The 22,340-nt window shown below is 43.6% G+C and overlaps 1 protein-coding gene across 3 annotated transcripts in view; it reads left to right on the forward strand.

The window, feature by feature from the left end:
• Vps13d (vacuolar protein sorting 13 homolog D) overlaps nucleotides 1–22,340 on the forward strand; it is a 223,859-nt gene that overhangs the window by 99,839 nt on the left and 101,680 nt on the right. The window contains exons 44-54 of one of the 3 annotated variants that reach the window (XM_032895015.1): nucleotides 1,528–1,575; nucleotides 3,975–4,125; nucleotides 4,277–4,487; nucleotides 7,533–7,780; nucleotides 8,751–8,942; nucleotides 9,237–9,363; nucleotides 10,640–10,782; nucleotides 14,130–14,260; nucleotides 14,440–14,615; nucleotides 20,433–20,556; nucleotides 21,181–21,416. In XM_032895015.1, the coding sequence (XP_032750906.1) occupies nucleotides 1,528–1,575; nucleotides 3,975–4,125; nucleotides 4,277–4,487; nucleotides 7,533–7,780; nucleotides 8,751–8,942; nucleotides 9,237–9,363; nucleotides 10,640–10,782; nucleotides 14,130–14,260; nucleotides 14,440–14,615; nucleotides 20,433–20,556; nucleotides 21,181–21,416 (1,787 nt within the window). Of the gene's footprint in view, nucleotides 1–1,527; nucleotides 1,576–3,974; nucleotides 4,126–4,276; nucleotides 4,488–7,532; nucleotides 7,781–8,750; nucleotides 8,943–9,236; nucleotides 9,364–10,639; nucleotides 10,783–14,129; nucleotides 14,261–14,439; nucleotides 14,616–20,432; nucleotides 21,079–21,180; nucleotides 21,417–22,340 lie in introns of those variants that run through there. The other 2 variants (XM_032895002.1, XM_032895011.1) reach the window with 2 other exon arrangements.

The following is a 22,340-nucleotide window of genomic DNA, read 5'->3' on the forward strand; positions in this document are numbered from 1 at the left end:
GTGGTTGATGAGACTGTATCATTTAGGAGTTGGAGATGAGAAAAGAGTTTGTTGTTGGGGTAAATATTAAAAAATGTGTACCTTTTATCCTTCGCTATCGCCAGCACCTGTGGGGCCCGCATGGCACTGTGGGGTACTCTTACCTCAGTGGCTCCACACCACCCCCAAGTACTGTCAGACCCAGGCAGTCTGTGGCAACTTGCCATGCTGGTCCCTAGAGTTAGTTCTGGCACTGGAGCACCATATGGAACTAACCATAATTTATCTCTGGTTAGTATCTCTCCCGGCGGCTCTCTACCAGCCGCGAACTCTCTGGTTCCAGCTACCTGGTAAAATCAAGACTCAACAAACTGCAACCCAACAATTGGATTTGTATGTTAAATTCTCAGTCCACACTACATCCACACAATAAACTCACAACCACTTGATAAGGATATAAACTGCCCACCAAGATAAGATAAGCTGCCCTATAGAAATCCATCCCTTAAGACACATTCATAACAACCTGGATCTAGGAAAAGATGCATGGCGTCGATCACTTATGTCTGCCTCCTTGTTGCCTTTCTGCTTCTCTCTCTCCTTTTCAAACCTCTGTTCCCGCCTCCCTTCCACCTCATCCAATGACAGGCCTCATTTATCCTGTGCCTGCCTTCACCTGCATAGTGATGACATCAACCTACAGTTTGTACATGTAGGCTTAGTAGGCCTGACCACATACCACATGATCTGCACGTGGTTGAGTTTGAGGATGTGAGCACTGTGTATGTATATAGAGGGCCAGCTTTCTTGGCTGTTTCTGTTGTATTATTAAGCTTTATCATTTGTATGCATCTTCATATTATACTGTTCTTCCATGGTCCTTTTAGCTCTATGTTTCTAAATCCTATGTAGCATTGCTATTTGTTATCTGATCACACAGAAGTTCACATGCTTTCTCCCGAGTTTTACCTTGGCCTTTCAACCTGGGGCTGCGGAGCAGTGGGGAAGGACGCAGGCAGCTGCTCGAGCTGCTGGCACAGGCAGACACTAGTGTTCTGGTGATGCAAGTACCTTGAGTTCTTTTGTGCTATATTCATGTTCTGTTAGGCAGGTGACCTAATGGGCATCAGCGATGGAGCAAACGCTGTAGAGACACTGCGTCTCTTTCCTCATGAGAGATACTTGTGGAGAACTCCATTCCATGTGTGTTATTTTCCTTGTCTCTCGCAGGCACTCCACTTATTTTCAGTGGAAGAAAACAGACTATTTTCTGCCTAAATTCATGACAGGCAGTGAAAGGACCAGCTCTCCCCCCACATAGTTTCCCATTGCATTGATGGGTCCTGGAGAAACACACCCATTAGATGATTGTAAACTGAATATCATTTTCTCCCTACTGCTCAAGACATGGCATATTGTCTTTAGATGTACTGCACCTGAAAGCTGTTTTAAACACCAGGCTTTGAAGGCAGTTACATTGTCACTGAATTTAGCTGCACCTGCTATTGTGGGTCTGTGCTGAAGCTCTGATTTTTCTAACTCTCATAGATTGGCAGCCCAAGCAGCAGAACAAACATCATACATCCCCAGGTTTATGTGAGTATGACTTTTCTGTTGTCATCATTGTGTTTACTGAGTGTGTGCACTGCACTGAGACTGTACATAGGTGTGTGTTTATTGATGGTCAAAGGACTCTGGCCTGTGTGTGACTGACACTTACCCTACACTTTCCTGTTAGTGGTCCCCCTGAATTAGTGCACATAGCTGAAGATTTTAGTACCTCCAGGGCCTCCTTTCCTTCTCCCCTGAATTATCAGTTTCCCCTGGTTCAGTTGTGTATTTCATATGCAGTTAGATTACTCCGCAGTGGTGCTTGAAACATTGTTGCAGGTGACATGAACGTAGTCCAGGCATTCTTTTCCTACTTCTTGTGCCTAAGGATCAGACACTGAAATTGGAGGTATGTCTGGAAGGTATAGTGCGTGGTTCTTTGGAGGTAGGCTAGTGGAGGATTGAGCTATGATGGTGATTTCTGACTAGAATGTGTCCCCTAAAAACATTCCAGAAGGGGGTTGGAGACATGGCTCAGAGAATCTAAGTTCAGTTCCCAGCACCATGTCAGGCAGCTTGTAGTTGCCTGAACTCCAGCTCCCTCTTCTGGCCTCCCTGGACACCTTCTTATATATGGCATCACTCACACAGACACACACCCATCCACATAAATAAAATAAAAAGTTTAAAAAAAAAAAAACTCCAGAAGGGATGGTTGAGTTTTGACTTGGACTTCCCAACAGTTTGGTTTGGAAGCAAAGCACTTTGTTTTATACCTTCGTAGGCCAGTTCTCTTATAGTTCACTCTATCAACAAAGTTGGCGGAATGAAGCACTTGGTTGTGCTAACATCTGTTTCTGTGGCAAAGAAGCATCTAAGAGTAGTACTTTTAGAACCTCTGGTATATGTCACATGGAACTCATTCTTAAATAAATATTTCTGTATGGTAGTTGTATAAAGACTATGTTAAGTGTGAGTGAACATTCAGAACTTAACATAGCATTTGTAACCCAGCAGCATTGATGAACCACTTCCCTCAGTTACATTGAGTGTCTGAGGCGGCATCTTGTTTTTAAAGGTTGTACATGCTTGTAATGTCAGGACTAGGGAGGTAGAGTCAGAGGTCAGGAGCTCAAGGCCATCCTCAGCTACACAGAGAGTTAAAAGTCAACCCTGGCTACATGAAAAACAAGACATGAAACCAAACCATTATCATGAAGCAGAACCTCGAGGGCTGTGTTGAAGAAAGTTGAGTTTTAAAGCTCTCCATGTCCAGTATCAGTACATGGGTCTTCAAGGGTAGTTGAGTCACACTGAGAGGAAAAGAAGTCATTTCCTCCTGGGGAATGTCTCCTAAACAGACAAATCTTTCCTGTACTCTGTGCTTTGCACAGACAGGTCTGAACTTCTGTAGATATTTTCTGTTTTTCTATGTGTGTCTGAGCAGTGCCCACCCTATTGCTAGTTTTCAAGGAATGCTTTCTCAGTTTTAAATTGGAAGGAAGATGCCACGTGACAGAAACCAGTTAGTGCCTTGCAAGGTTCTACTTCTTTTTTATTTCCTCAGGAGATTTGAAAAGAAGTCATTCTATAGTTTCTTTATTAGGCCTGGTGGTGTGTTTTTGTTTTTCTTTATACCACATCACAGGAAATTTGGAAAGTTGAAGTTGTAATATGTCTGTAGGCCTGGAGATAACCCTTCCTCTCTTCCTCTCTTTGTAGAATTAAGGGGTGAATCCAAAGCCTCTGTATGCTACACAGATAACTCTGCCACTCAGCTGTATCTTCAGCTCTATATGTCCTTTTGGGATATACTTTGTGGTGTTGTTTATTTTATAGATGTTTTTAGAGTTGGCGCTTTTTAAAAATATGATTTATTTTTAATTATTTGATGTGTGTGTTTGCCTGTGTGTATGTAAGTGTGCCTGGTGTGTATCTTGTGACTAAGGGGGCCAAAAGAGGGCAAATCCTCTGGAACTGGAGTTACAAATGGCTGTGAGCTGCCATGTAGGTGCTTGGAATCGAACCCAAGTCCTTTGGAAGAGTAGCCAGTGAACTTAACTATTGAGACATCTTTCTAATCCTGGCTCTTTTCCTTGTTGTTGTTGTTGTTGTTGTTCTTGTTGTTGAGACAGATCTCATGATAGAGCTCTAGCTGTTTTAGTACTCACTATGTAGACCAGGCTGGCCCTGAACAGATATCTGCCTGCCTTTGCCTCCTGAGTGTTGGGATTAAAGGTGTGGGCCACCACGAGTGTCTCTTTTAAGAGTATTCATGATTAGCAGTATTTATGGCCTGCTCGCTTACTTTAGAGATGAAAACTGGCTTGGCATGGATAATAATTTACTGAAAAGCAATGGTGGCAGCAATGCTCTTGACTTTCACACTCTGGTGGAATTCACATGCTGTGTGTTTTTCCAGATTTTCTCTCTCTTTTCCACAGTTCTCTTCGCTCCCACCTGTGCGGGTGGTGTTTGCTGTCACAATGGAAGGCAGTGCTCGAAAAGTAATCACTGTTAGGTCAGCCCTCATTGTGAAGAACAGACTCGAGACACCAATGGAACTACGGTTGGACAGTCCTTCTGCTCCTGACAGTAAGTCAGGATGGTGCAGAACTAAGTATTATCTACTGTTATTGTGACTCTTTGTCCCATAATGCACAGTGTGGCTTGCCTCTGTGCTGAGATAATGAGTCTTAGGGTGGGAACCATCTCCTGCAAGTGCTAACACTTATTTCTGTGCTAGAACCAGTGGTGCTTCCTGCCATCATGCCAGGGGACTCATTTGCTGTGCCTCTACACCTCACTTCTTGGAGGCTGCAGGCCCGACCCAAAGGACTGGGTGTGTTTTTCTGTAAGGCTCCCATTCACTGGACCAATGTAGTGAAGACAGCAGAGGTCAGCAGCAGCAAGCGGGAGTGCCACTCGATGGACACAGAGAAAAGCCGGTTCTTCAGGTACAGTGTAGCTGCTGGGATGGATGCCTGGATGTTGGCTTTTCCCCTTCAGGGGCTCTGCAGTGCCTGAGCAAGGCCTGTGTGCTTGTTTCAAACTGAATTCTCCTTCTTTAAATTTTTAAGTTGAAGTTTGCTGAAGGAAGAGCCCACAAAGGCCATTTGTAGCCACTTAAGATGAGGCTGCCCTCCTTGTACATCTGTCTGCACAAAGAGAACACATACAGGGACGGAAAGAGCAAACCCAAACCCACCCAGCTCCTGGGTCTAAACTGGGAAGCCAAATTCTGGGACTGAGGTTTCTCCTAAGGAGTAATTTTAAAGTATCCTAGGTAAAAATTCAGATTCACACGCCTGATCACCTGAATCTGACTTCCTTGAGCATGACGACAAATCGCCTCACCACATAAACCTGTGTTTCCCTCTATAACACGTGACGGCATCTTCCTGGGGTCAGTTTTAGAAGAGATACTGGCTTGCTGCCTTCAGGCTCTCAGAGACTTAATACTTTAAGCACTATTCAGACCTGCTTTACTTTCCACATAGTAAAAAGCTAATTCCACTATTATAAGCCAAATTTAAAGTAATCTTTATTAAATATTAAATACTGACCTAGAGATGGGCTTTGTTCAGGATTATTCCCTGGAATTTCCCAGCTGAAAATGGCCTCAAGCTGGGAACTACAGGGGTTTTTAAGGACAAACCTCTAAGCCACCATACTGTCACCTGAGGCTTTGTTCTTCTGCAAGAACTTCAACTCCCAGAATTCTAGGAAGTCACCGGGTCTCTGGGCAGGTAGGACTTACAAGTTAGTTTTGGGCATTAGACCTTGTCTTTTAGTTGGCATATGCACAATGAATGTCTTGACCAGTAATTCCAGATTGTATATTATTTTCAAGTATGTGTGGAACATTCTTCAAGAGAGGCCATGGGGGGGGGGGCATAAAATCAATAAATCAATAAATACTTAAAAATTGAAATCATAAGAATATATATCCTGACCATAATAGAGTTGGATTAAATCAATAGCAATAAGATGCCTAGGTAACTCCAAAACAATGTACTTCTAAATAATTTTTGGGCCAAAGGAGAAATTACAAAGAAGATTAGAAAATATTTTGAGTTAGAACAACAGTAGAAACAGTAATAATACAGACATGTCAAAAATGGGGATAGTGTAAAAGCAGTTCCTATGGGAAAGCTAGCTTTTAATGTTCTAAGAGAAAATACAAGTATATGTAAAATTATCTGTTTAGCCTTGAGAGAAGCTCATAAAAGAATGAAAGAAAGCTAGTAAAAGCCAGGCACAGAGACACAAATCTGTAAGCCTAGCAGTTGAGACATCGAGGCTAGAGGGTCAATAGTTCAAGGCCATCCTCAGCTGTGTTGTGAGCTTGAGGCTGGCTTGGGCTACTTAAGACACTCTGTCTTACCCAGAACACACACACACACAAAGAGAGAGAGAGACAGAGACAGAGACAGAGACAGAGAGACAGAGAGAGACAGACAGCAAGAGAGACACAGAGAGACACAAAAACTAATAAAGACAAATAGAAAAAGGGAACAAATTAATAGCAAAATTTGATTTTATAATAATTCATCTTCAGTTAGGTAACTTTCTAGCAAAACAGCATGGGGAAAAAGAAAAAAACTTAACCAGTAAATAAAAGTAAAGTTAAACTGGGCATGGTGGCTCAGACTTGTAATCCTGATACTCTTGATGATGCAGGAGAATTTTGAGTTTTGAGCCTGTTTGGACTATGTAGCTACTTTCAAAAACATGGAGACTACCCAGCTACTTCTCAACTATTCCCTCACTGTAGACAAATGGAACATCACTGCCCATCCAAAAGATGTGGACAGAATTGCAAAGGAAGGAATGTGCTTTTATGCATTTGTGCTTAGTACTGACAGATCTACTTGGGATTAGATAACCTGTCAGAGGCCTTGGTACTGAAGAGGACTGTGTCTCCCTTTCCAAATAGCCATTGATTACCTATAGCTCTTCACCTAGACATGGGGTCTCATTCGAGTTTCCCTGTCCACACTGGCATGTCACTTGTGGTCATTTTCGAGATTTTGTTTAAGCATGAATTCCTCATATTGAGAGGGAATTAAGTTCAATTAGGTGGTTTGGGTTCCCTCAGGATCTAAGTGCATTACTGCACCCTTAGGAGAACCTTGACATTTGGTCATGTTGTGCTTTGTAGCTTTACAGCTGTATCAAGTTAACAGTTATGCAAGAGAGACAACACTAAAGATGTTTGAAAAAGTTATAAGGAATCACACCAGTTTGTTTACTTAAAACTACATATAGTTTGCGTATGTGATACTGGGGGTGATAATGCTTCCCCCAAAAACCATAGTCTGTCTAATAACAGCAGCAACAAACGCACCAGTACTAGGCATAGAAAATCCCCTTGAGTTATTGGTCATAGGAGTCTTAGACGCCTCCAAAACAGTATAGGCCACTGCAATGGCTCTGGTTTGCCTGGCAGAAAATGAAGCGATAACACCAGACTACTGTCGATAACACCAGACACTTTGTTCAGACCCAGGACTTGGAGGAATAGGACTGGGAGTGACCTAAAGAGAGAAGAGATGAATGAACACGGAATCAGAGTTGGTGACATAATGATATCAAATATTTCAATCATGCTGTCAACTGTTACTCCTGAGATTGTTAGAGAAAAGAAACCCCAACACAGAGTAGTGTAGACCATGTGACCTCATTTATATGTAGCTCCTAGCAGACATGTCTGGTCAAAGGGATCGCTTAAATGGCTGGGAGACCACACCTGTTGGAAAGTTAGTGAGGGCGAGTTGGGAGTGGTCTTTAACTGGTTTTGAGTGATGGTTACACATGAGCATGTAATGGCCAAAGCCCATTAAACCCCAGTATGTAAAACCTCTACATTTTACTGTGAGCTACATCTCGGTAGATAGGTTTTTATCAAAATCTGTCTGACTGAGCTGAACCATTATTTCAGGAGAAATACTGCAGTTCTTAATTCAAGCTGATGGTTTTCGTGTGATTTGTCTTTACAGGTTTTGTGTGGCCATAAAGAAGGAGAATTATCCAGATTACATGCCCTCAAATATATTTTCTGACAGTGCAAAACAGATTTTCAGACAGCCTGGGCATACCATATACCTCCTACCAACAGTGGTCATCTGCAACCTGCTGCCTTGTGAGCTCGACTTCTATGTAAAAGGAATGCCAATTAATGGGACTCTGAAACCTGGCAAAGAGGCAGCCCTCCCCACAGCTGATACGTCTCAGAACATTGAACTGGGTAAGGCGGCCTTAGCATCATCTGTAGTAATCCTATGAAAGTACCAGGGATATTTGTGAGCATTCTGAGCCCCTCGCAGTTGCATGCATTACCTCAGTGAACCAACTCAGAGCCAAGGACTTAGGCAGGAAGCCATCATCAGAGCGTTCTTTCTTGTGTGTGAGGATAGGGGGCGGCTCCGTCTTTTCACACCCGTGTATTGCTAGCTGCACAGTGGGAAGACGCAAATGTCTGCATGCACTTCAGGGCAGGGGGCAGGGGGCAGAAGGCAGGCTCTTGACCTGTGCCCTCATGCCATCCTCACTGCATCACTTATTTGGCCCATTTTACTGATGCGGAGATGAAGGTCGCAATGTTTACTACAGTGAGTAGTGTTCCTTGGTAAGGGTCAGGGTAGAGAATACCCAAGCAGACATCAGTGAGCATAGCATTATTGGGGCCTTCAAGGAACTCTAGGATTGGAATAGTAAACTTAAGTTTACTTAAGGGGTTAAATTACATCTTCATCACTGGACATGAACCTCAGCACTCAGGAGACAGAGGCTGGCAGATGTCTGAGTTCAAGGCCAGCCTGGTCTATAGAGCAAGTTCCAGGACATCCAGGGCCACACAGAGAGAAATGCTGTTAAAAAATAAATGATACAAAGAGCACCACACATGTTCATCATGCTGTACAGATTGGACTCTAGGTTGCTTCATAGTTGTTCTTATCTAACAAGATGAAAGTGGCCTTGAGGTTTCTACCTTATAAATCCTTAGTGATTTTTCTTTTTTTTTTTTTTTTTTTTTTTTTTTTGAGCTGGGATCGAACCCAGGGCCTTGCGTTTGCTAGACAAGCGCTCTACCACTGAGCTAAATCCCCAACCCCTCTTAGTGATTTTTCTAAAAGGACTCTGGTTTACTTTTGTTATAGGCTATTTTTGACAAATTTAAGTGCATGTCCAGAAAAGCCAATGTCTTGTACCTTTAGGGGTGTCACTGGAGAACTTTCCACTCTGTAAAGAATTGCTTATTCCACCCGGGACGCAGAACTACATGGTCCGAATGCGACTCTATGACATCAGCCGGCGGCAGCTCAACCTCACGATCCGCATCGCTTGTCGTGCAGAAGGGTCCCTGAAGATCTTCATCTCCGCACCGTACTGGCTAATTAACAAGACAGGTACACACTGAGGCCTCTCGAGTAGACCTTTGACACGGGCATTTGGATACCTTTGCTCAGCCGACTGGAGCCATTGCAGACAGATTACTCCCGCTGTCTGCTCCACTCAGTCTTCCCTACTATGTGTGACCATGGCCGATCTGCTCATTACGTGTTCTTAAACAGCGGGCTGGGCTCACGGATAACTCCCTTCCTTTCCACTCCTTCCCCAGGGTGATTTCCCCCTTTAACTGTTTGCATGTTTCATGGGTAGACTGGGTGGGAATGATATAAACTTTTCCCTCCTCCCTAAAGGGTTACCACTGATCTTCAGACAGGACAATGCAAAGACAGATGCTGCAGGCCAGTTTGAGGAGCATGAGTTGGCACGGAGCCTGAGCCCTCTCCTGTTCTGCTATGCTGACAAAGAACAGCCAAACCTGTAAGTGTGGCTACCTACAGGAGAGGCAGTGAGCTAGCAGGGGTGGGAGTATCAGCAAGGCCAGAAGCTACCTGTTTAAGTAGGACTGTCCTGCAGCTCACAGGCCTAGCTTGGCAGCAGTAGAGTCCTAACGTAATAGGATTTAAAAACAAAACAAAACATAAGTTATATGTTATTTGGTGCTGAGAATAAACCATTTGTGAGTTTGTAATAAGAGGTGGTTCTGTTTTATTGAAGTAGGACTTTTATTTGTAACGGGGCCTTGGAAGAGGAACTGGCCATTCTCCTCTCTTCCTGCCATCTCCCTTCTGCTGAAAGCTCTGTGCCCTGAGAGGAGTGGCATTAGGGAGGAGGCAGCCTGTTCTTGGTGAAGTCTTCAGCCCATGAATCCAGATGAGGCTGTTTATGGGAGGTTTGCAAACCCCAAATGTGCTATGGCACCACCTCAGAATTCATGGGACTCTGCAGGTGGGGGCATGCAGGGACATGAATTGACTTTTGTTGACTTTGGCATTCTGTTTTCCTCAGGAGTTTACAGGCCTGATCTAAAGATAATGGGGGTGTCCCACATCTCTAAACATTATCTACAGGGTACTGCTGAATCTTTACGTGAAGGTCTCCAGTGTACTACAGTGGGTACAGATGTTTGTACCACAGCCAGCTTAAGTCTAAAGATGGCTTGTGGTTAGTCAGAGCCTTCTCCTAATGAACTATTGAGAACACCTAATGAGGTATTGGAGGAGACACAGCCAGACATGTGACACACCCAAGAGTCTCTCTCCTCAGAGGCTCAGAGATGGCATTACCTGCCTAAGGCCATATTGTTTGTGGCAGAGCTCCACATGTCCTGGAGTTGTTTCCAGGTTCCATGATGAGACCCCAGCTACCTCATCAGTGCTCTACCATTGTCATCATACTGGTTCCTGGAAAGACCCCCCCCACACACACACACTGCACGCCCAGCTGCCTCACTTTACAGTGTTTGCTTCTCCCCACCCCCTACATCTTTGGACTTTTAGGAAACAAGATTGTGCCATGTGGCTGGCTTAGGGAGAGCACTGGCATTTTCTCCCAAAGGGCTTAGCTGCAGTTCTCAGTCATCCCACACACTGCTGGGCTGTGGCCACCTCTGCAGTCAGTTGTCTTGCTGTGCTTGGGTTCACAGCAGGTAAGGCTGAAAGTCAGTGTGAGAGGCCTAATCGGGTGGCAGCCACAGTGTTTGCTTGTTCAGAGCCTGTTGCGGAGATATCCACGTTTGCTCTTTCTCTCACCATAGCTGTACCATGAGAATTGGAAGAGGGATTCATCCAGAAGGCATGCCTGGCTGGTGTCAGGGCTTCTCCCTGGATGGTGGTAGTGGTGTCCGAGCTTTGAAAGTCATCCAGCAAGGAAACCGCCCAGGGCTCATCTACAACATTGGTGAGTTATGTTTGGGGCTGAGGGAGGATTGGGACCATTGGCCAAAGACCCTAGGCCTCCATGAGTAAACCAGCTATGCATGTTGGTCTGGCAACAAGTGCATGTTTTCTGATTTGAGTATGCTCACATATCTCATCTCTGAATGCTGGATGCATATCTAAATAGATATCTTCTCTGAAACACCCCCTCCCCCAGTCCTCCATGTGTTCCCCAAGCAGGTCAGAGGGATTCACCTGGGACTGAAGTGGAGAGTCTGACTGACAGTCTAGATACATTGGGAGGTTAGAGAAGCAGAGAAGACCAAAAGCAGGACATTAGTGTGTGAATTTGAGGCAGGAAATACAAAAAAAAATGTGCCCAGGGATGTCCTCATCAGAAGATTCCCAACTTGCCTGTCTTCCTGTTTGTGGCAAGGAGGATTCTGTACCCTGTCCCTCAGAGCCACCTGAGGACACATGAAACATTTCCTGAAAGTTCAGGGCCAGTTGGCTTTAAGTATTCCTCAGGTTTAACATGTTAGCAGTGTGTCTTTGTAGTAAATCATTTCCAGGGACTTCACAGCCATATTTATCAGGACCAGAACTGCTCGGTCCTGTGGAGCTTTCTGCAGTTCTGGGAGTGTGCCCAGGACAGTAGCATAAGCTACATGTAGCACCTGGGTGCTGGCTCCTGGGAAGATGGTTGTGTGGCCACGGGAGGCAGCAGCTTCTCATTTTAGTCACCTTTGTTTTAAGATTTATTTTATTTGTATGGGTGTTTTGTATGCTTTATAGCTTGTATACCTTGTGCATATTTAGTGCCTGAGGAGGCCAGAAGACATCATAGGATTCTCTAGAACACTGTACAGTGTTGATGTTGGTCTAGACAGTTTTGTAGGATGAAGAACTATACTGGCCCAATTTGTTCTGAATCCTACAGAAAATGGGTAGGATTTTTAAAAAATGTATTCATTTGTTTATTTATTTATTTTGTGTGTGTGTGTGTGTGTGTGTGTGTGTGTGTGTGTGTGTGTGTGTGTACCCACATGCATTAGAACATAGTTTGCTAGAGTTTGGTTCTTTCCTTCCATCGCATGGGGCTTGGGAATTGAACTCAGGTTGTCAGCCGTGGAGGCAATCACTGATAGCTGCTGAGCCATCGTGGCTCCTTTACTTAAGGATTCTTGCGAGAGGAATTGTCCAGGTGTAGTTTCCTTTTCAGAAAACTTTCAACGTGGGTTTGTATTCATGCTCCCATGCAAGCTGCCTCCTTACTGTGGACATAAAGATCTTAAAAAGAAGCCGGCTTCACCTACATTGGCAAGGCTGCCTCGTGCTGGGCTTGGCTTTCTGCTGTCTGTCTTGTCTGTAATTCATTTTCCAGAGCAAGGTCCCCAGATTGGCTGGAGGCTGTATTTGGGACAGATTTGGGAAGGGAAAGGAATGAAAGTTACTTCTTTTGGCACAGTTCCTGCTCAGAGCCACAGAGCTGTGACAGAGAAGCAAGTGGAGCAGTGAGCACACATGTAAACGTGCATGCATGTGTAACCGTGTCTGCAGGAGTAGCCCTGAAAGCATGTGTAACCTTGCATATCTGTTACCGTGTGCTAGGAGAGTTCTTTACACATCTGTCTTCTGATTCTGTCATTTTTCAAGTGAAGGTGTAGAAGGACCAAGATAGGATCTTGGTCAGGTTTGTTAAATTTGTGTATGTGTTGTCAAGGCAATCTGTGAACTCCTAGTGTTACATCCAGCTTTCCCTAGGAAATGTTTACATCACAATCTCAAACAGAAAAGCTGGGGACATGCACCTTGAAAACAAAGGATTTCGTGTGTATCTTGATCTTACCTCAATTTATTGGAGATCTACCAGGGCAAACTAGGATGGAGAGGAAACACAAAGCCCACTTTTTTCCAAAAATAGAGTGTTCGGCTCTGGCTGACTATTTGTACTTGCAAATTAAGCTTGGCTTTTGAAGTACATTTCATATTAGCTAAGATCTTCTGACTCTAATGTTGATTTCTGGTAACTAAAGCTTTTCTTTTTTGTCCCAGAAGAAAAGTGGGTTGTGTGTCCCATCACCCTAGAGCTATGTGGTTTTTCTTAGGTAAGAGTTCCAGAGACACTTTGTAGAGACTGCTCAGTCTCTTGAAATCAGCTGACTTCTCAGACCTGTTCAAGGCATATTAAGGAGTCAATAGACCGTGGTACCTGTAACTCGGAGATGTGCCCTGCCTGGGCTGGATCCCCACCTTGCCATCTACTGCATGACCTAGTTCTCATGCCTTAGTTTCCTCAGCTGTAGGGGAAGTGATTAGGTTAATACTGTTGTTCCAGAGAAGTGTTACAAGAATTACGTGTATAGCCACAGAGAGGGCTTAAAGTGTATGAAGGGGTAGGTGAATATCAATCTATAGGTATAAATATTTTTAATTATTGTATAGCCAGAACTCAGCACAGTGCTTTGGACTTATTTCCTGTATTTATTTTCATAGTGAACGAGTGAGTCTTCCCACTGACTTGTATTTTTTAAAAATTGTCATCAGATTTTACAAGGCAACTCAGTGTGACTGCAATTTCTTTATGTGAAACTTGTTGTTTGGAGATTTTTTAGTTTGTACTAAGTAGGGAAGACCAATTTTTAGTGAATAAATAAATCCTAGCATCAAATATGAGTTGGTTTATTGGACAGTAGGTAAAATTACTAGAGGAAATTCTAGCTAAAGTGCTTGATTGAGTTCAGGTTGGTACAGAATCTAACTAAGTAGTCTGAGATTTCCACTCTGTCCTTTAACAAAGGCAGGTTTTCTGGGACGAAGTTTGTGTCCCAAGTGTCAGCATCATTGTTGCACATGGATCTGCCTGAGTGCTCTGATTCATAAGCAGCTAAGCATTGTGTGATCAAACACTTGTGTGTCTTAGCTGCTATTATAATGGCTTATTCAGGGTAAAGAAACTAGGAATTAAAAGGATATTGGAATTGCTCCTGAAGCTTTTAAACATTTGGATGCATGTGTATTTTCCATGGTGCTGTGTGGAGGTCAGAGGACAAGCTGTAGGAGTCTTTTTTTCTTTCTGAGTTCAAGGGATCAAAGTCAGGTTGTCAAACTTGGTGGCAAGCACCTATAACCACTTAGCCATCTTGCCAGCTCTTCTGCTCAAGTCTTTCTAAAGCCTAAACGGGCATAAGGAACAATACATTGTAAGCAATTGATATTTCCATTTCATTCTGGAAAGGCTTCATTCCTTCTCCAGGTGTCATATTTGTTTGCTCAGAAGAACTAAAGAATTATGCAAGCCAGTTATTTTTGTCAGACCAGGAATTTTCTGTCATGATTAATCAATGAAATGGTTCTTGTCATTTGTAGGTATTGATGTCAAGAAAGGCCGAGGTCGCTATATTGATACTTGTATGGTCATCTTTGCTCCTCGTTACCTGTTAGATAATAAATCATCTCACAAGCTTGCATTTGCACAAAGGGAATTTGCCCGGGGACAGGTAAGCAGTTTGCTTTGATAAATGAGCAGAGCTTGTTTAATGTTGAGGATTGCTTCTCATTAAGACTGTTTTGTGTTGTGAGGGACCCAACAGGGTCAGAATAGGCACTTGGTAAGAAAGGTACGTGACTTGTTCAGGTATTGAGTAGACTTACTAAAGCCATGATCTGTGTGTCTTAGGGAACAGCCAATCCCAGTGGCTACATTTCCACCTTGCCTGGATCCAGTGTGGTCTTCCACTGGCCACGCAATGACTACGATCAGCTGTTGTGTGTCAGGTTGATGGACGTTCCCAATTGTATCTGGTCTGGAGGCTTTGAAGTCAATAAGAATAATTCCTTCCATATCAACATGAGGTAAGTCTGAGGCTTGAAAGAGACAAACTATGTTTATGGCTCAAATAAAATTCTTAGAACTTGTAAAATTCCAGAGAAGTGTGAGCATTGTGGTGGGATGAGTTGTAGAAGGTATTGGCAGCTTTAAGTGATGAATACAGTTCTGTGGTTTTCAGGGTGTGTGAAATCCAGAGTGACTGCGTGTAACTCAAAGTCGCTGTCTGTGTTTAGATGATACCACTGATGGAAACTCTGCTTATTCTTATGCATTTGAATGCTCTCTGGTGCTGTTCTGGTAAATTATCTGGCCTTCTGTTCTAGTTTCATTTCTGTTACTGTGATAAAACACCCTGACTACTGCCCCCCAAAAAGAAAAGAAAAAAAAAACAGCTTGAGAAAAAAACAGATTTATTTCGGTGTGTACTTTCAGGTTACAGCGCAAAACAGTGGAGCGCTTAAGGCCGGAACTCCCAACAGCAGCTGTTACATCACAGCCAAGAGCAGGGTGGGGGGAGGGGGGAGGGAGGGAGAGAGACAGAGAGAGACAGAGAGAGAGAGACACAGAGAGGAATGTACGCATGCTCACCTGCTTATTACATGTGCTTAGCTCTGTTTCTCCGCTGCTCTAGGTCAGGGTCCTTTGTTAGGTCTTCTCATATTGATTCACTAAATTAAGACAGTCCCCACAGAAATGGCCACAGGCTATCAGTGTGAGACAATCCCTCAATCAGACTTTCTTCCCAGGTGATTTTTGGTTATGTCAAGTTGACAAAGCTAAACATCACATCTTCTTTGCTTTCTCCAATGAGCCTCAGGTCCGTGTTAGAAAAATCAACCACATTCAGGATGACTTAATATCCTTCCTGTTTCCTCAAATGCACTTGTTGCTGTCGTATTTTTGCACTTGAACTCACCGTGTAATATACAGGCTAGGTGAGCACTTTGCCCCTGAGCATGTTCCTAGCCTCATCAAATAACAGCAGTTTTATTTTTATCTTGAGGGTAAAATTTTTTTGCCTGGATTTTTTGCTGGTTGACCTTGAACTTCTCTGCCACAGTGCATAATCACATTGCTGCATACCTGTGAGGGTCTCTGCAACCACCAAAGCCAACAGAGTAAGGATCCAAGGCAGGCAAGAAGGTAGTTTTGTTCAACACTACTTGATAGTTGGTATTAATTCAAATTACTTCTGAGTAGTTTATTTTAGGCACATTGAAGTACAGCACAATTTGGTGAAAATTTTCAGGTAATAATTAACTCAGCCTGTGTGCACAATAATGCTTAAGACATGACTACCGTGAAACTCTTTGTAAGGTACATATGACATCTTCCATAAAGATAGTTTCTGTACATTTACAAGTTCATGATAACAGTCTGGGGGGGAAGAGTTGGTATGGCCTCAGCCACACAGTGAAAGGTCACTAGGCTCTCAGCCGTCTGGGCAGATAACAGGTTAAATGCAATTCTCCCTTTAAAGGAACAATCCTGTGTGTTCAATATTCCTGGTTCCCCAAGTGCTTATCTGTGGGCACAAAGACTTCTGTGTTTCTCACTCATACCCCTTGGCCAGCCTGTGCACATTCACAGTGCTGCTTACCTTTGGCCAGCCCTTACACACACTGATGCTCACAGAGGGATGTTAAGGTATCTTTTATTCTCCTGTAGTAATTGTCTCAGGCTTACTGCATCTGATTGCTAACCTAGGCCGATTCTAGTCCATACAATCTAATTCAGGCCTAGAATGTTTTCAGCCTCTGATACTTTCTGCTGAATAAGCTCACCTGTTCTTATTCTTTCTGAGCTCTGGCTGCCTGGTTCATTGCACCTGTCTGGACTCAATCTCCTCTTTAAACTGATTGATTGACTCAATATGGCTTCTCTCTCAGCCTCTGACTGAATTGCTCTGCTTGGCTTCAAAGTAAATCTGGCAAACTGTTCTAATCATCTGGATTCTTCTCATTCTCTCACTCATTCTTTCTTCACCCATGTCTAGCTTGTTTTTTCTTCAATCTGTCTCTGTACAACTCTCTGGGTAAAACTGCCTCCTCTCCTTCTCTGCACTGCCCCTCAAGTAGCTTCCCATTCCTCTTTCTTCTTGTGAGAGTTGGGCATATCCTATTCTGTCAAGTCTTTCTCTGATTCATCACTTTGTCTGCCACCTAAGTAGATATCACTTTGAAACATGGGTGCTTTCCTCTACAAACTAACTTTACTTTAAATGTGTGTACTAAGCGAGTGTCTGTATTCCAACCAGAAGGATTAAAGGTGTGTACTAAGAGCTGAACCACACCACAACTAGAAACAAGGTTTTTTTTCAGTAAATAACACAATCTTGGAGTTCACAGTGTGATCAAATATCCTGCAACACAGGGAGCTTCTAGAGCAGCAGTTCTCAACCTTCCTAATGCTGTGACCTTTAATACAGCTCCTCATGTTGTGGTGACCCCAGATCATAAAGTTATTTCATTGCTACTTCTTAACAGTGATTTTGCTACTGTTATGAATCCTAATATAAATATCTGTCTTTTCTGATGGTCTTAGTAGACCCCTGTGAAAGGGTTAGCTGACTCCCAAAGGGGTCAGGACCCATAGGTTGAGAATCATTGTTTCATCTCCTGTAAAACTCTATACCAATTAAAAAATTCCCCATTTCCTTTGCCCCAGCCCTCAGCAGCCCCATTCTACATGGTAGATCTAGAAAGTTGACCACTCAAGAACATGTATTAGTGGAAATGTGTAGCATGTCTCGTTTGTTGACTATCTTACTTAGGATAATACCCTTTAAGGTCCATCCGTGTGGCATGGCTCAGCCTGTTTCTTCCTGTTTAAGGCTGAATAGCATCCCAGCATGTGCCTGTTCCACATTTGGTTTATCTGTCTGCTGATGGTTCCACTTTTTGGTTCCTCCTTTGAGCACAGATGTGCACATGTACGCTCCAGACCCTGGTTTCAGTTCTTTTGTGTCGAGACACAGAATGTAATCATTGGATCATATGGATTTTTTAATTTGTTTGTTTTTTGAGACAGGGGTCTCATTCTGTATAGCCTGCAATTTGCTATATAGACCAGGCTGACCTTGAATTCATAGAGATCTGCTTGACTCTCTGCCTTCTGAGTTCTGGAAATAAAGGTATGCACCACCATGCCCAGCTGTAATTTTAATTTTTTTCTTCAATACAAAGTTTTATTGTGTTGTCCAGGATAGTCTTGAAATGGGAGGTCCAACAATCTTCCCACCTCAGCCTTCTGAATGGCCAGGATTGCAGATGTAGGCCACTGGCTTTATCATTTTTAATCTTTCTAGCACATGCAGTGCTGTGTTTTATTAGGGTTATAGCATTTTAGTTTTACTATGAACTATGGCTGGGGACTCCAGTTTCTCCCCAGCTTACCAACACTTGCCATTTCCTGTTGGGATATCCATGGTGGCTAATCCTACAAGCAACAAGTAGGGGTTTTCCCTGTGGATTGTTGACTCTGGGCATTAAGCTCAGGCTCTCAGAAATGCCAACGGATGCAGTGCTACTGAGCGCCCCCAGCATCACAATGGCACTGACTCCAGAGGTCATTTCATGGCTTGGTGGCCATTTATCTGCCTTCATTGGCTCTTCTGCCCACTTCTGAGCTGGTTGTTGGGTTTTTGGATGTTTGCCTTGACCAGACAGGTGATTTTCAGTCTCCTAGACTGTCTGTCCATGCTATTGCTTGTCTGCTGGGAGAGTGTTGTTGTTGAATCAGGTGCTTTGGTGACTTTTGTCAGATCCAGTGCAATGAAGCTGTTTTCCTTTGTTTGCTTGATGGTTTTATGGTCTCGGTTCTTGTGTGTGGTGTACCTGTGAGGGTCCTCTTGTCACCAGTGTGGATGTTGGAAGGCCTTTGGCAGTCCACACCAGGGCTCTGTTCTCGGCTTCCCATTCGTTGACTGGTCTGTGTGCTAGCACTAGTGTTAATAGCTGCTCTTCATAGCACCCTTTGAAATGAGCAGCAAGAGACCTTCAGACTGGTTTTGGTGGCTCTTTTGTTCAGAATTCATGAGTTTTGTAGGAATTTTATGATTGTCTTTCTATTTCTGCTAAAAACATGCTTTTGGGAGCCATTCATTGGACTGGGATTAAACATGATTGCTTTAAAAAGGTGAGGGTGGGTGGAAAGGAAGGTGTGTGCCTTGTGGTAATCCTTTATAAATGGCTTCAGTGTGTATTCTAAGCTACTGTGTGATCAGTGCCATCCATTTCTTTTCCTTTCCCCAATGTTTCATCTGGAAACAATTTGAATGGCAAGTCTTGGTTAGCAGTACAAGGAGCCTCTTCATCTCACACCTCCACTGATGTCAGCATTTTACTAAGTCCTACTTCCGTCCCTTCCTCCCTCTCCCATACCTGCTTGGTGGATTGAGCATGTGTGAGCACACTTTGCTGAACTGCAGGAAAATCAGTTGAGGTTGTCATGATACTCGAGCTGTATTAAATCCAACAGCCACCACAAATAATGGTTATGATATGTATCTAGGGAAATATCTTTGTTTTTAAACAAATAATAATACTATGACTATGAACCATTACTACACATGCAAAGAATTTAGTACACACACAATGATTTCTAATAAATAATCTGTTCAGACTGAATGAATGGGCACGTTTCCTTCACTGCAGCCCAGTCTTTCTGATCTGGGATCTGGTCAGCAGTCACTTACCTAATGCAGCTGCAGACACTTTACCTCTTGTGGTGGGGAGTGGCCCACCTGTCCCTTCAGTCTCTCAGCCAGTGGTATTTGTTTGTCATTTGCTCCCATGGCGCTGTCATGTAGGAGATGTTCTTTTCTGTATTTGGATGCCGGTGCCTTGTGGGTTTGGTCTGTCCTTTGCATGAATAGTTTCAGCTTATGGGATGCATGTGTCCCCTTTTCACATCAGGAGGCCTGTGGCACATTGATGTGGTTACTTGTGTGGTCTGATCACTTGGCTATTGTGGTGCCCAACATTTCGCCCACCTGCTCCCTCTGCTACAGAGTCACCTTTCCATCTTCGTAAAGAAGACTAATCCATTGAAAGATTATTTACGCACAGTGTTTGATTTCTCCAAAACTTTTATACAACTGGAACTATTGATTATGTCAGGGATTGGAAATAATGGTTTTCTAATTTCTGCATTTGTTAATTGATATTCTTCTGTAAAAACAAGTTCTTTTCAAACTCTAGTAATCTTAATGCAGTGTACATACATACATACACATACATACATACACAATACAGCATTGTACTTCTTCCCTTGGGGTCTTATATAGCTCTGGTGGGGCTTGAACTCTATATCCTGGAGAATGACTCTGAATGCCTGAACCAATGCCCCAATACCTTCACAGGTCTTCATAGGATAATATCATCTAAAAAGATGGTTAGGAAATCACCTCTTTGTGCTTTGTTCTTAGTTTCTACTTTCTAAATTTTAAAAGCTTTAGTCTTAATTATATGTATGTATGTGTGTGTGTGTGTGTGTGTGTGTTTGTGTATAGTGTGAGTGCTGGTGTCTAAAGAGGCCCCGTTAGATCTTCTGAGCCTGGAGCTCCAGTTGGCTGTGATCCTCTCCATGTGGGCTTTGCAAGAGTTTTATAGGCTCCTACCTCCTGAGCCCCACAGTGTTGTGACTACGGAATGAAGGAGCCACAGCCTATCTCCTCCTTTTCCTTTTTTTAAAGATTCATTTTTATTGTACGTGCATGGGTGTTTGTACGCACGTGTGCATGGGCACCATTGGTGTACCTGATGACCTCAGAGCTCAGAAGACATTAGATTTCCTGGACCTGTCTCATTTTAATTAGGCCTTTGGTTCTTTTTCTGCAGGGACACCCTGGGAAAATGCTTCTTCCTCCGAGTGGAGATTACTCTTCGAGGAGCTACATATAGGATCTCCTTCAGTGACACAGATCAGTTACCACCACCTTTCAGAATTGACAACTTTTCCAAGGTACCGGTGCTGCTGAGCGCCGGCTGCTCACGTGGTACAGGGTGGAAGATGCTGGCACCGTGCATGCAGCACTTGCTAAAGCTCAGGCCTGAGACCACCACTCTTGAGAGATGCTTTCAGCTGCTGCTGTTACTATTTTTAGATTTGCTTATTCATTTTATGTGTCTGAGCACTTTGTCTGCATGTATATGTGTGTGCACCACATGTGCCTGGTGTCTTCATAGATCAGAGGAGGACGTTAGATCTCCTGGAACTAGAGTTATGGAGTCACCATGTGAGTGCTGGGAATCGAACCCAGGTCTTCCAGAAGAACAAGTACTTTTAACCACTAAGCCACCTCTCCAGCCAGATCTGCTGATTATTTTAATGGTTGACCTGCTTTATCCAGATTGAAGTAAACTTTCTGCCTCCGAAAGAGTTTGGTTGACACAGTGCTTTCTGTAGACATGCTATATAGGCAGAGGAAGGAATCAGATTGCCCAGTAACAGTTGTGTATACTGCTGTTGTTCAATTACAGTGAGATTTTCTATAATCCTAAATGTTAAGTGGAAATATAAGGTTCTGTTTCTTATTGTAGTCTGCTTGGGTGTGACATGCCCTGAATGAAGCCCTCTGCCCTCTAGGTTCCTATTGTCTTCACTCAGCATGGTGTAGCTGAACCCAGGCTGCGGACTGAAGTGAAACCCATGATGTCACTGGATTACGCCTGGGATGAGCCCACCCTCCCACCCTTCATCACACTGACCGTTAAGGGTGCAGGCTCATCAGAGATCAACTGCAACATGAATGACTTCCAGAATAACCGACAGTTGTACTATGAAAACTTCATTTATATTGCTGCCACCTACACGTTCTCCGGGTAATTCTGGACATAATAACTGTTGATGCAAAGCAGAGTGTTCTAACTGTTCACTGGTTTTAAATTTTAGGCAGTTTCCAAGGAGATGAGTAGCAGCTGATCCCTTCTTTCTTTACCAAATCTCAGGTTCAGGGTGTACCTTGAGAGACTGGTCCACATCCTCATTTGTAACTTGATCACCCCAGTGTCACAACTCTTCTTTCTTTTAAGGACCACCCTTCACCCTTCCTCTCCCATCATCCCCTCCCCCGCCCCAACCTCCAGTCCCAAGCATGGAGCCTAGCATTAAGCAACACTGACAAATCTTTCTTGGATGTTGAATTCCTGCAGTGTTTATCTTGACATTGGGCTGGTAATGTTTGTTTTCTGGTTGTTCCTATGGCACTGGCCAATGTGACCTGCTTAAAGGTTAGTGCCTGTGAAACCAGTTCTTTCTAGTTGCAAGTCGCACATGCTTCTTGTTTTCTCTAAGTTCCAGCAGCCGCTGAGCTCTTTAAAGGGAGAGTCCTGATGGAGACCTTGAGCTAGAGGTTGAGGCTGGGACAGGGAGGGAGAGGAGCTCTTGGGAACCCTGGTATAGTGGGACAGAACCTGGAGCCCGTTGGGGTGCTGGGGGTTGGAACCAGTTTTTAGTGTATACCTGACCAATGCTGGTGTACATTCTTGAAAGAATTAATAATAGAGAAAAATAGGGTTTTTTCTTTCCACTGAAGGTCAGATTCACATAACAGTACCATTTCAAACTGAACAGTTAGTGACATTTACTATATTTATCACTTTGCTGGTTTCATGAAAGCATTTTTGTGTCCCTAAAAGAACCTCCCTCGCTGGCACTACTCCTCCTTCCCCTCCTACTAGACCTCAACAATCACTCACCCACCTCACTTCCTGTCCCCGTGGGCTTTGTAGCTGTGTAGTCCCTGC

The sequence above is a fragment of the Rattus rattus genome, chromosome 1 (assembly GCF_011064425.1).
Source record: "Rattus rattus isolate New Zealand chromosome 1, Rrattus_CSIRO_v1, whole genome shotgun sequence".
Lineage (NCBI taxonomy): Eukaryota > Metazoa > Chordata > Mammalia > Rodentia > Muridae > Rattus > Rattus rattus.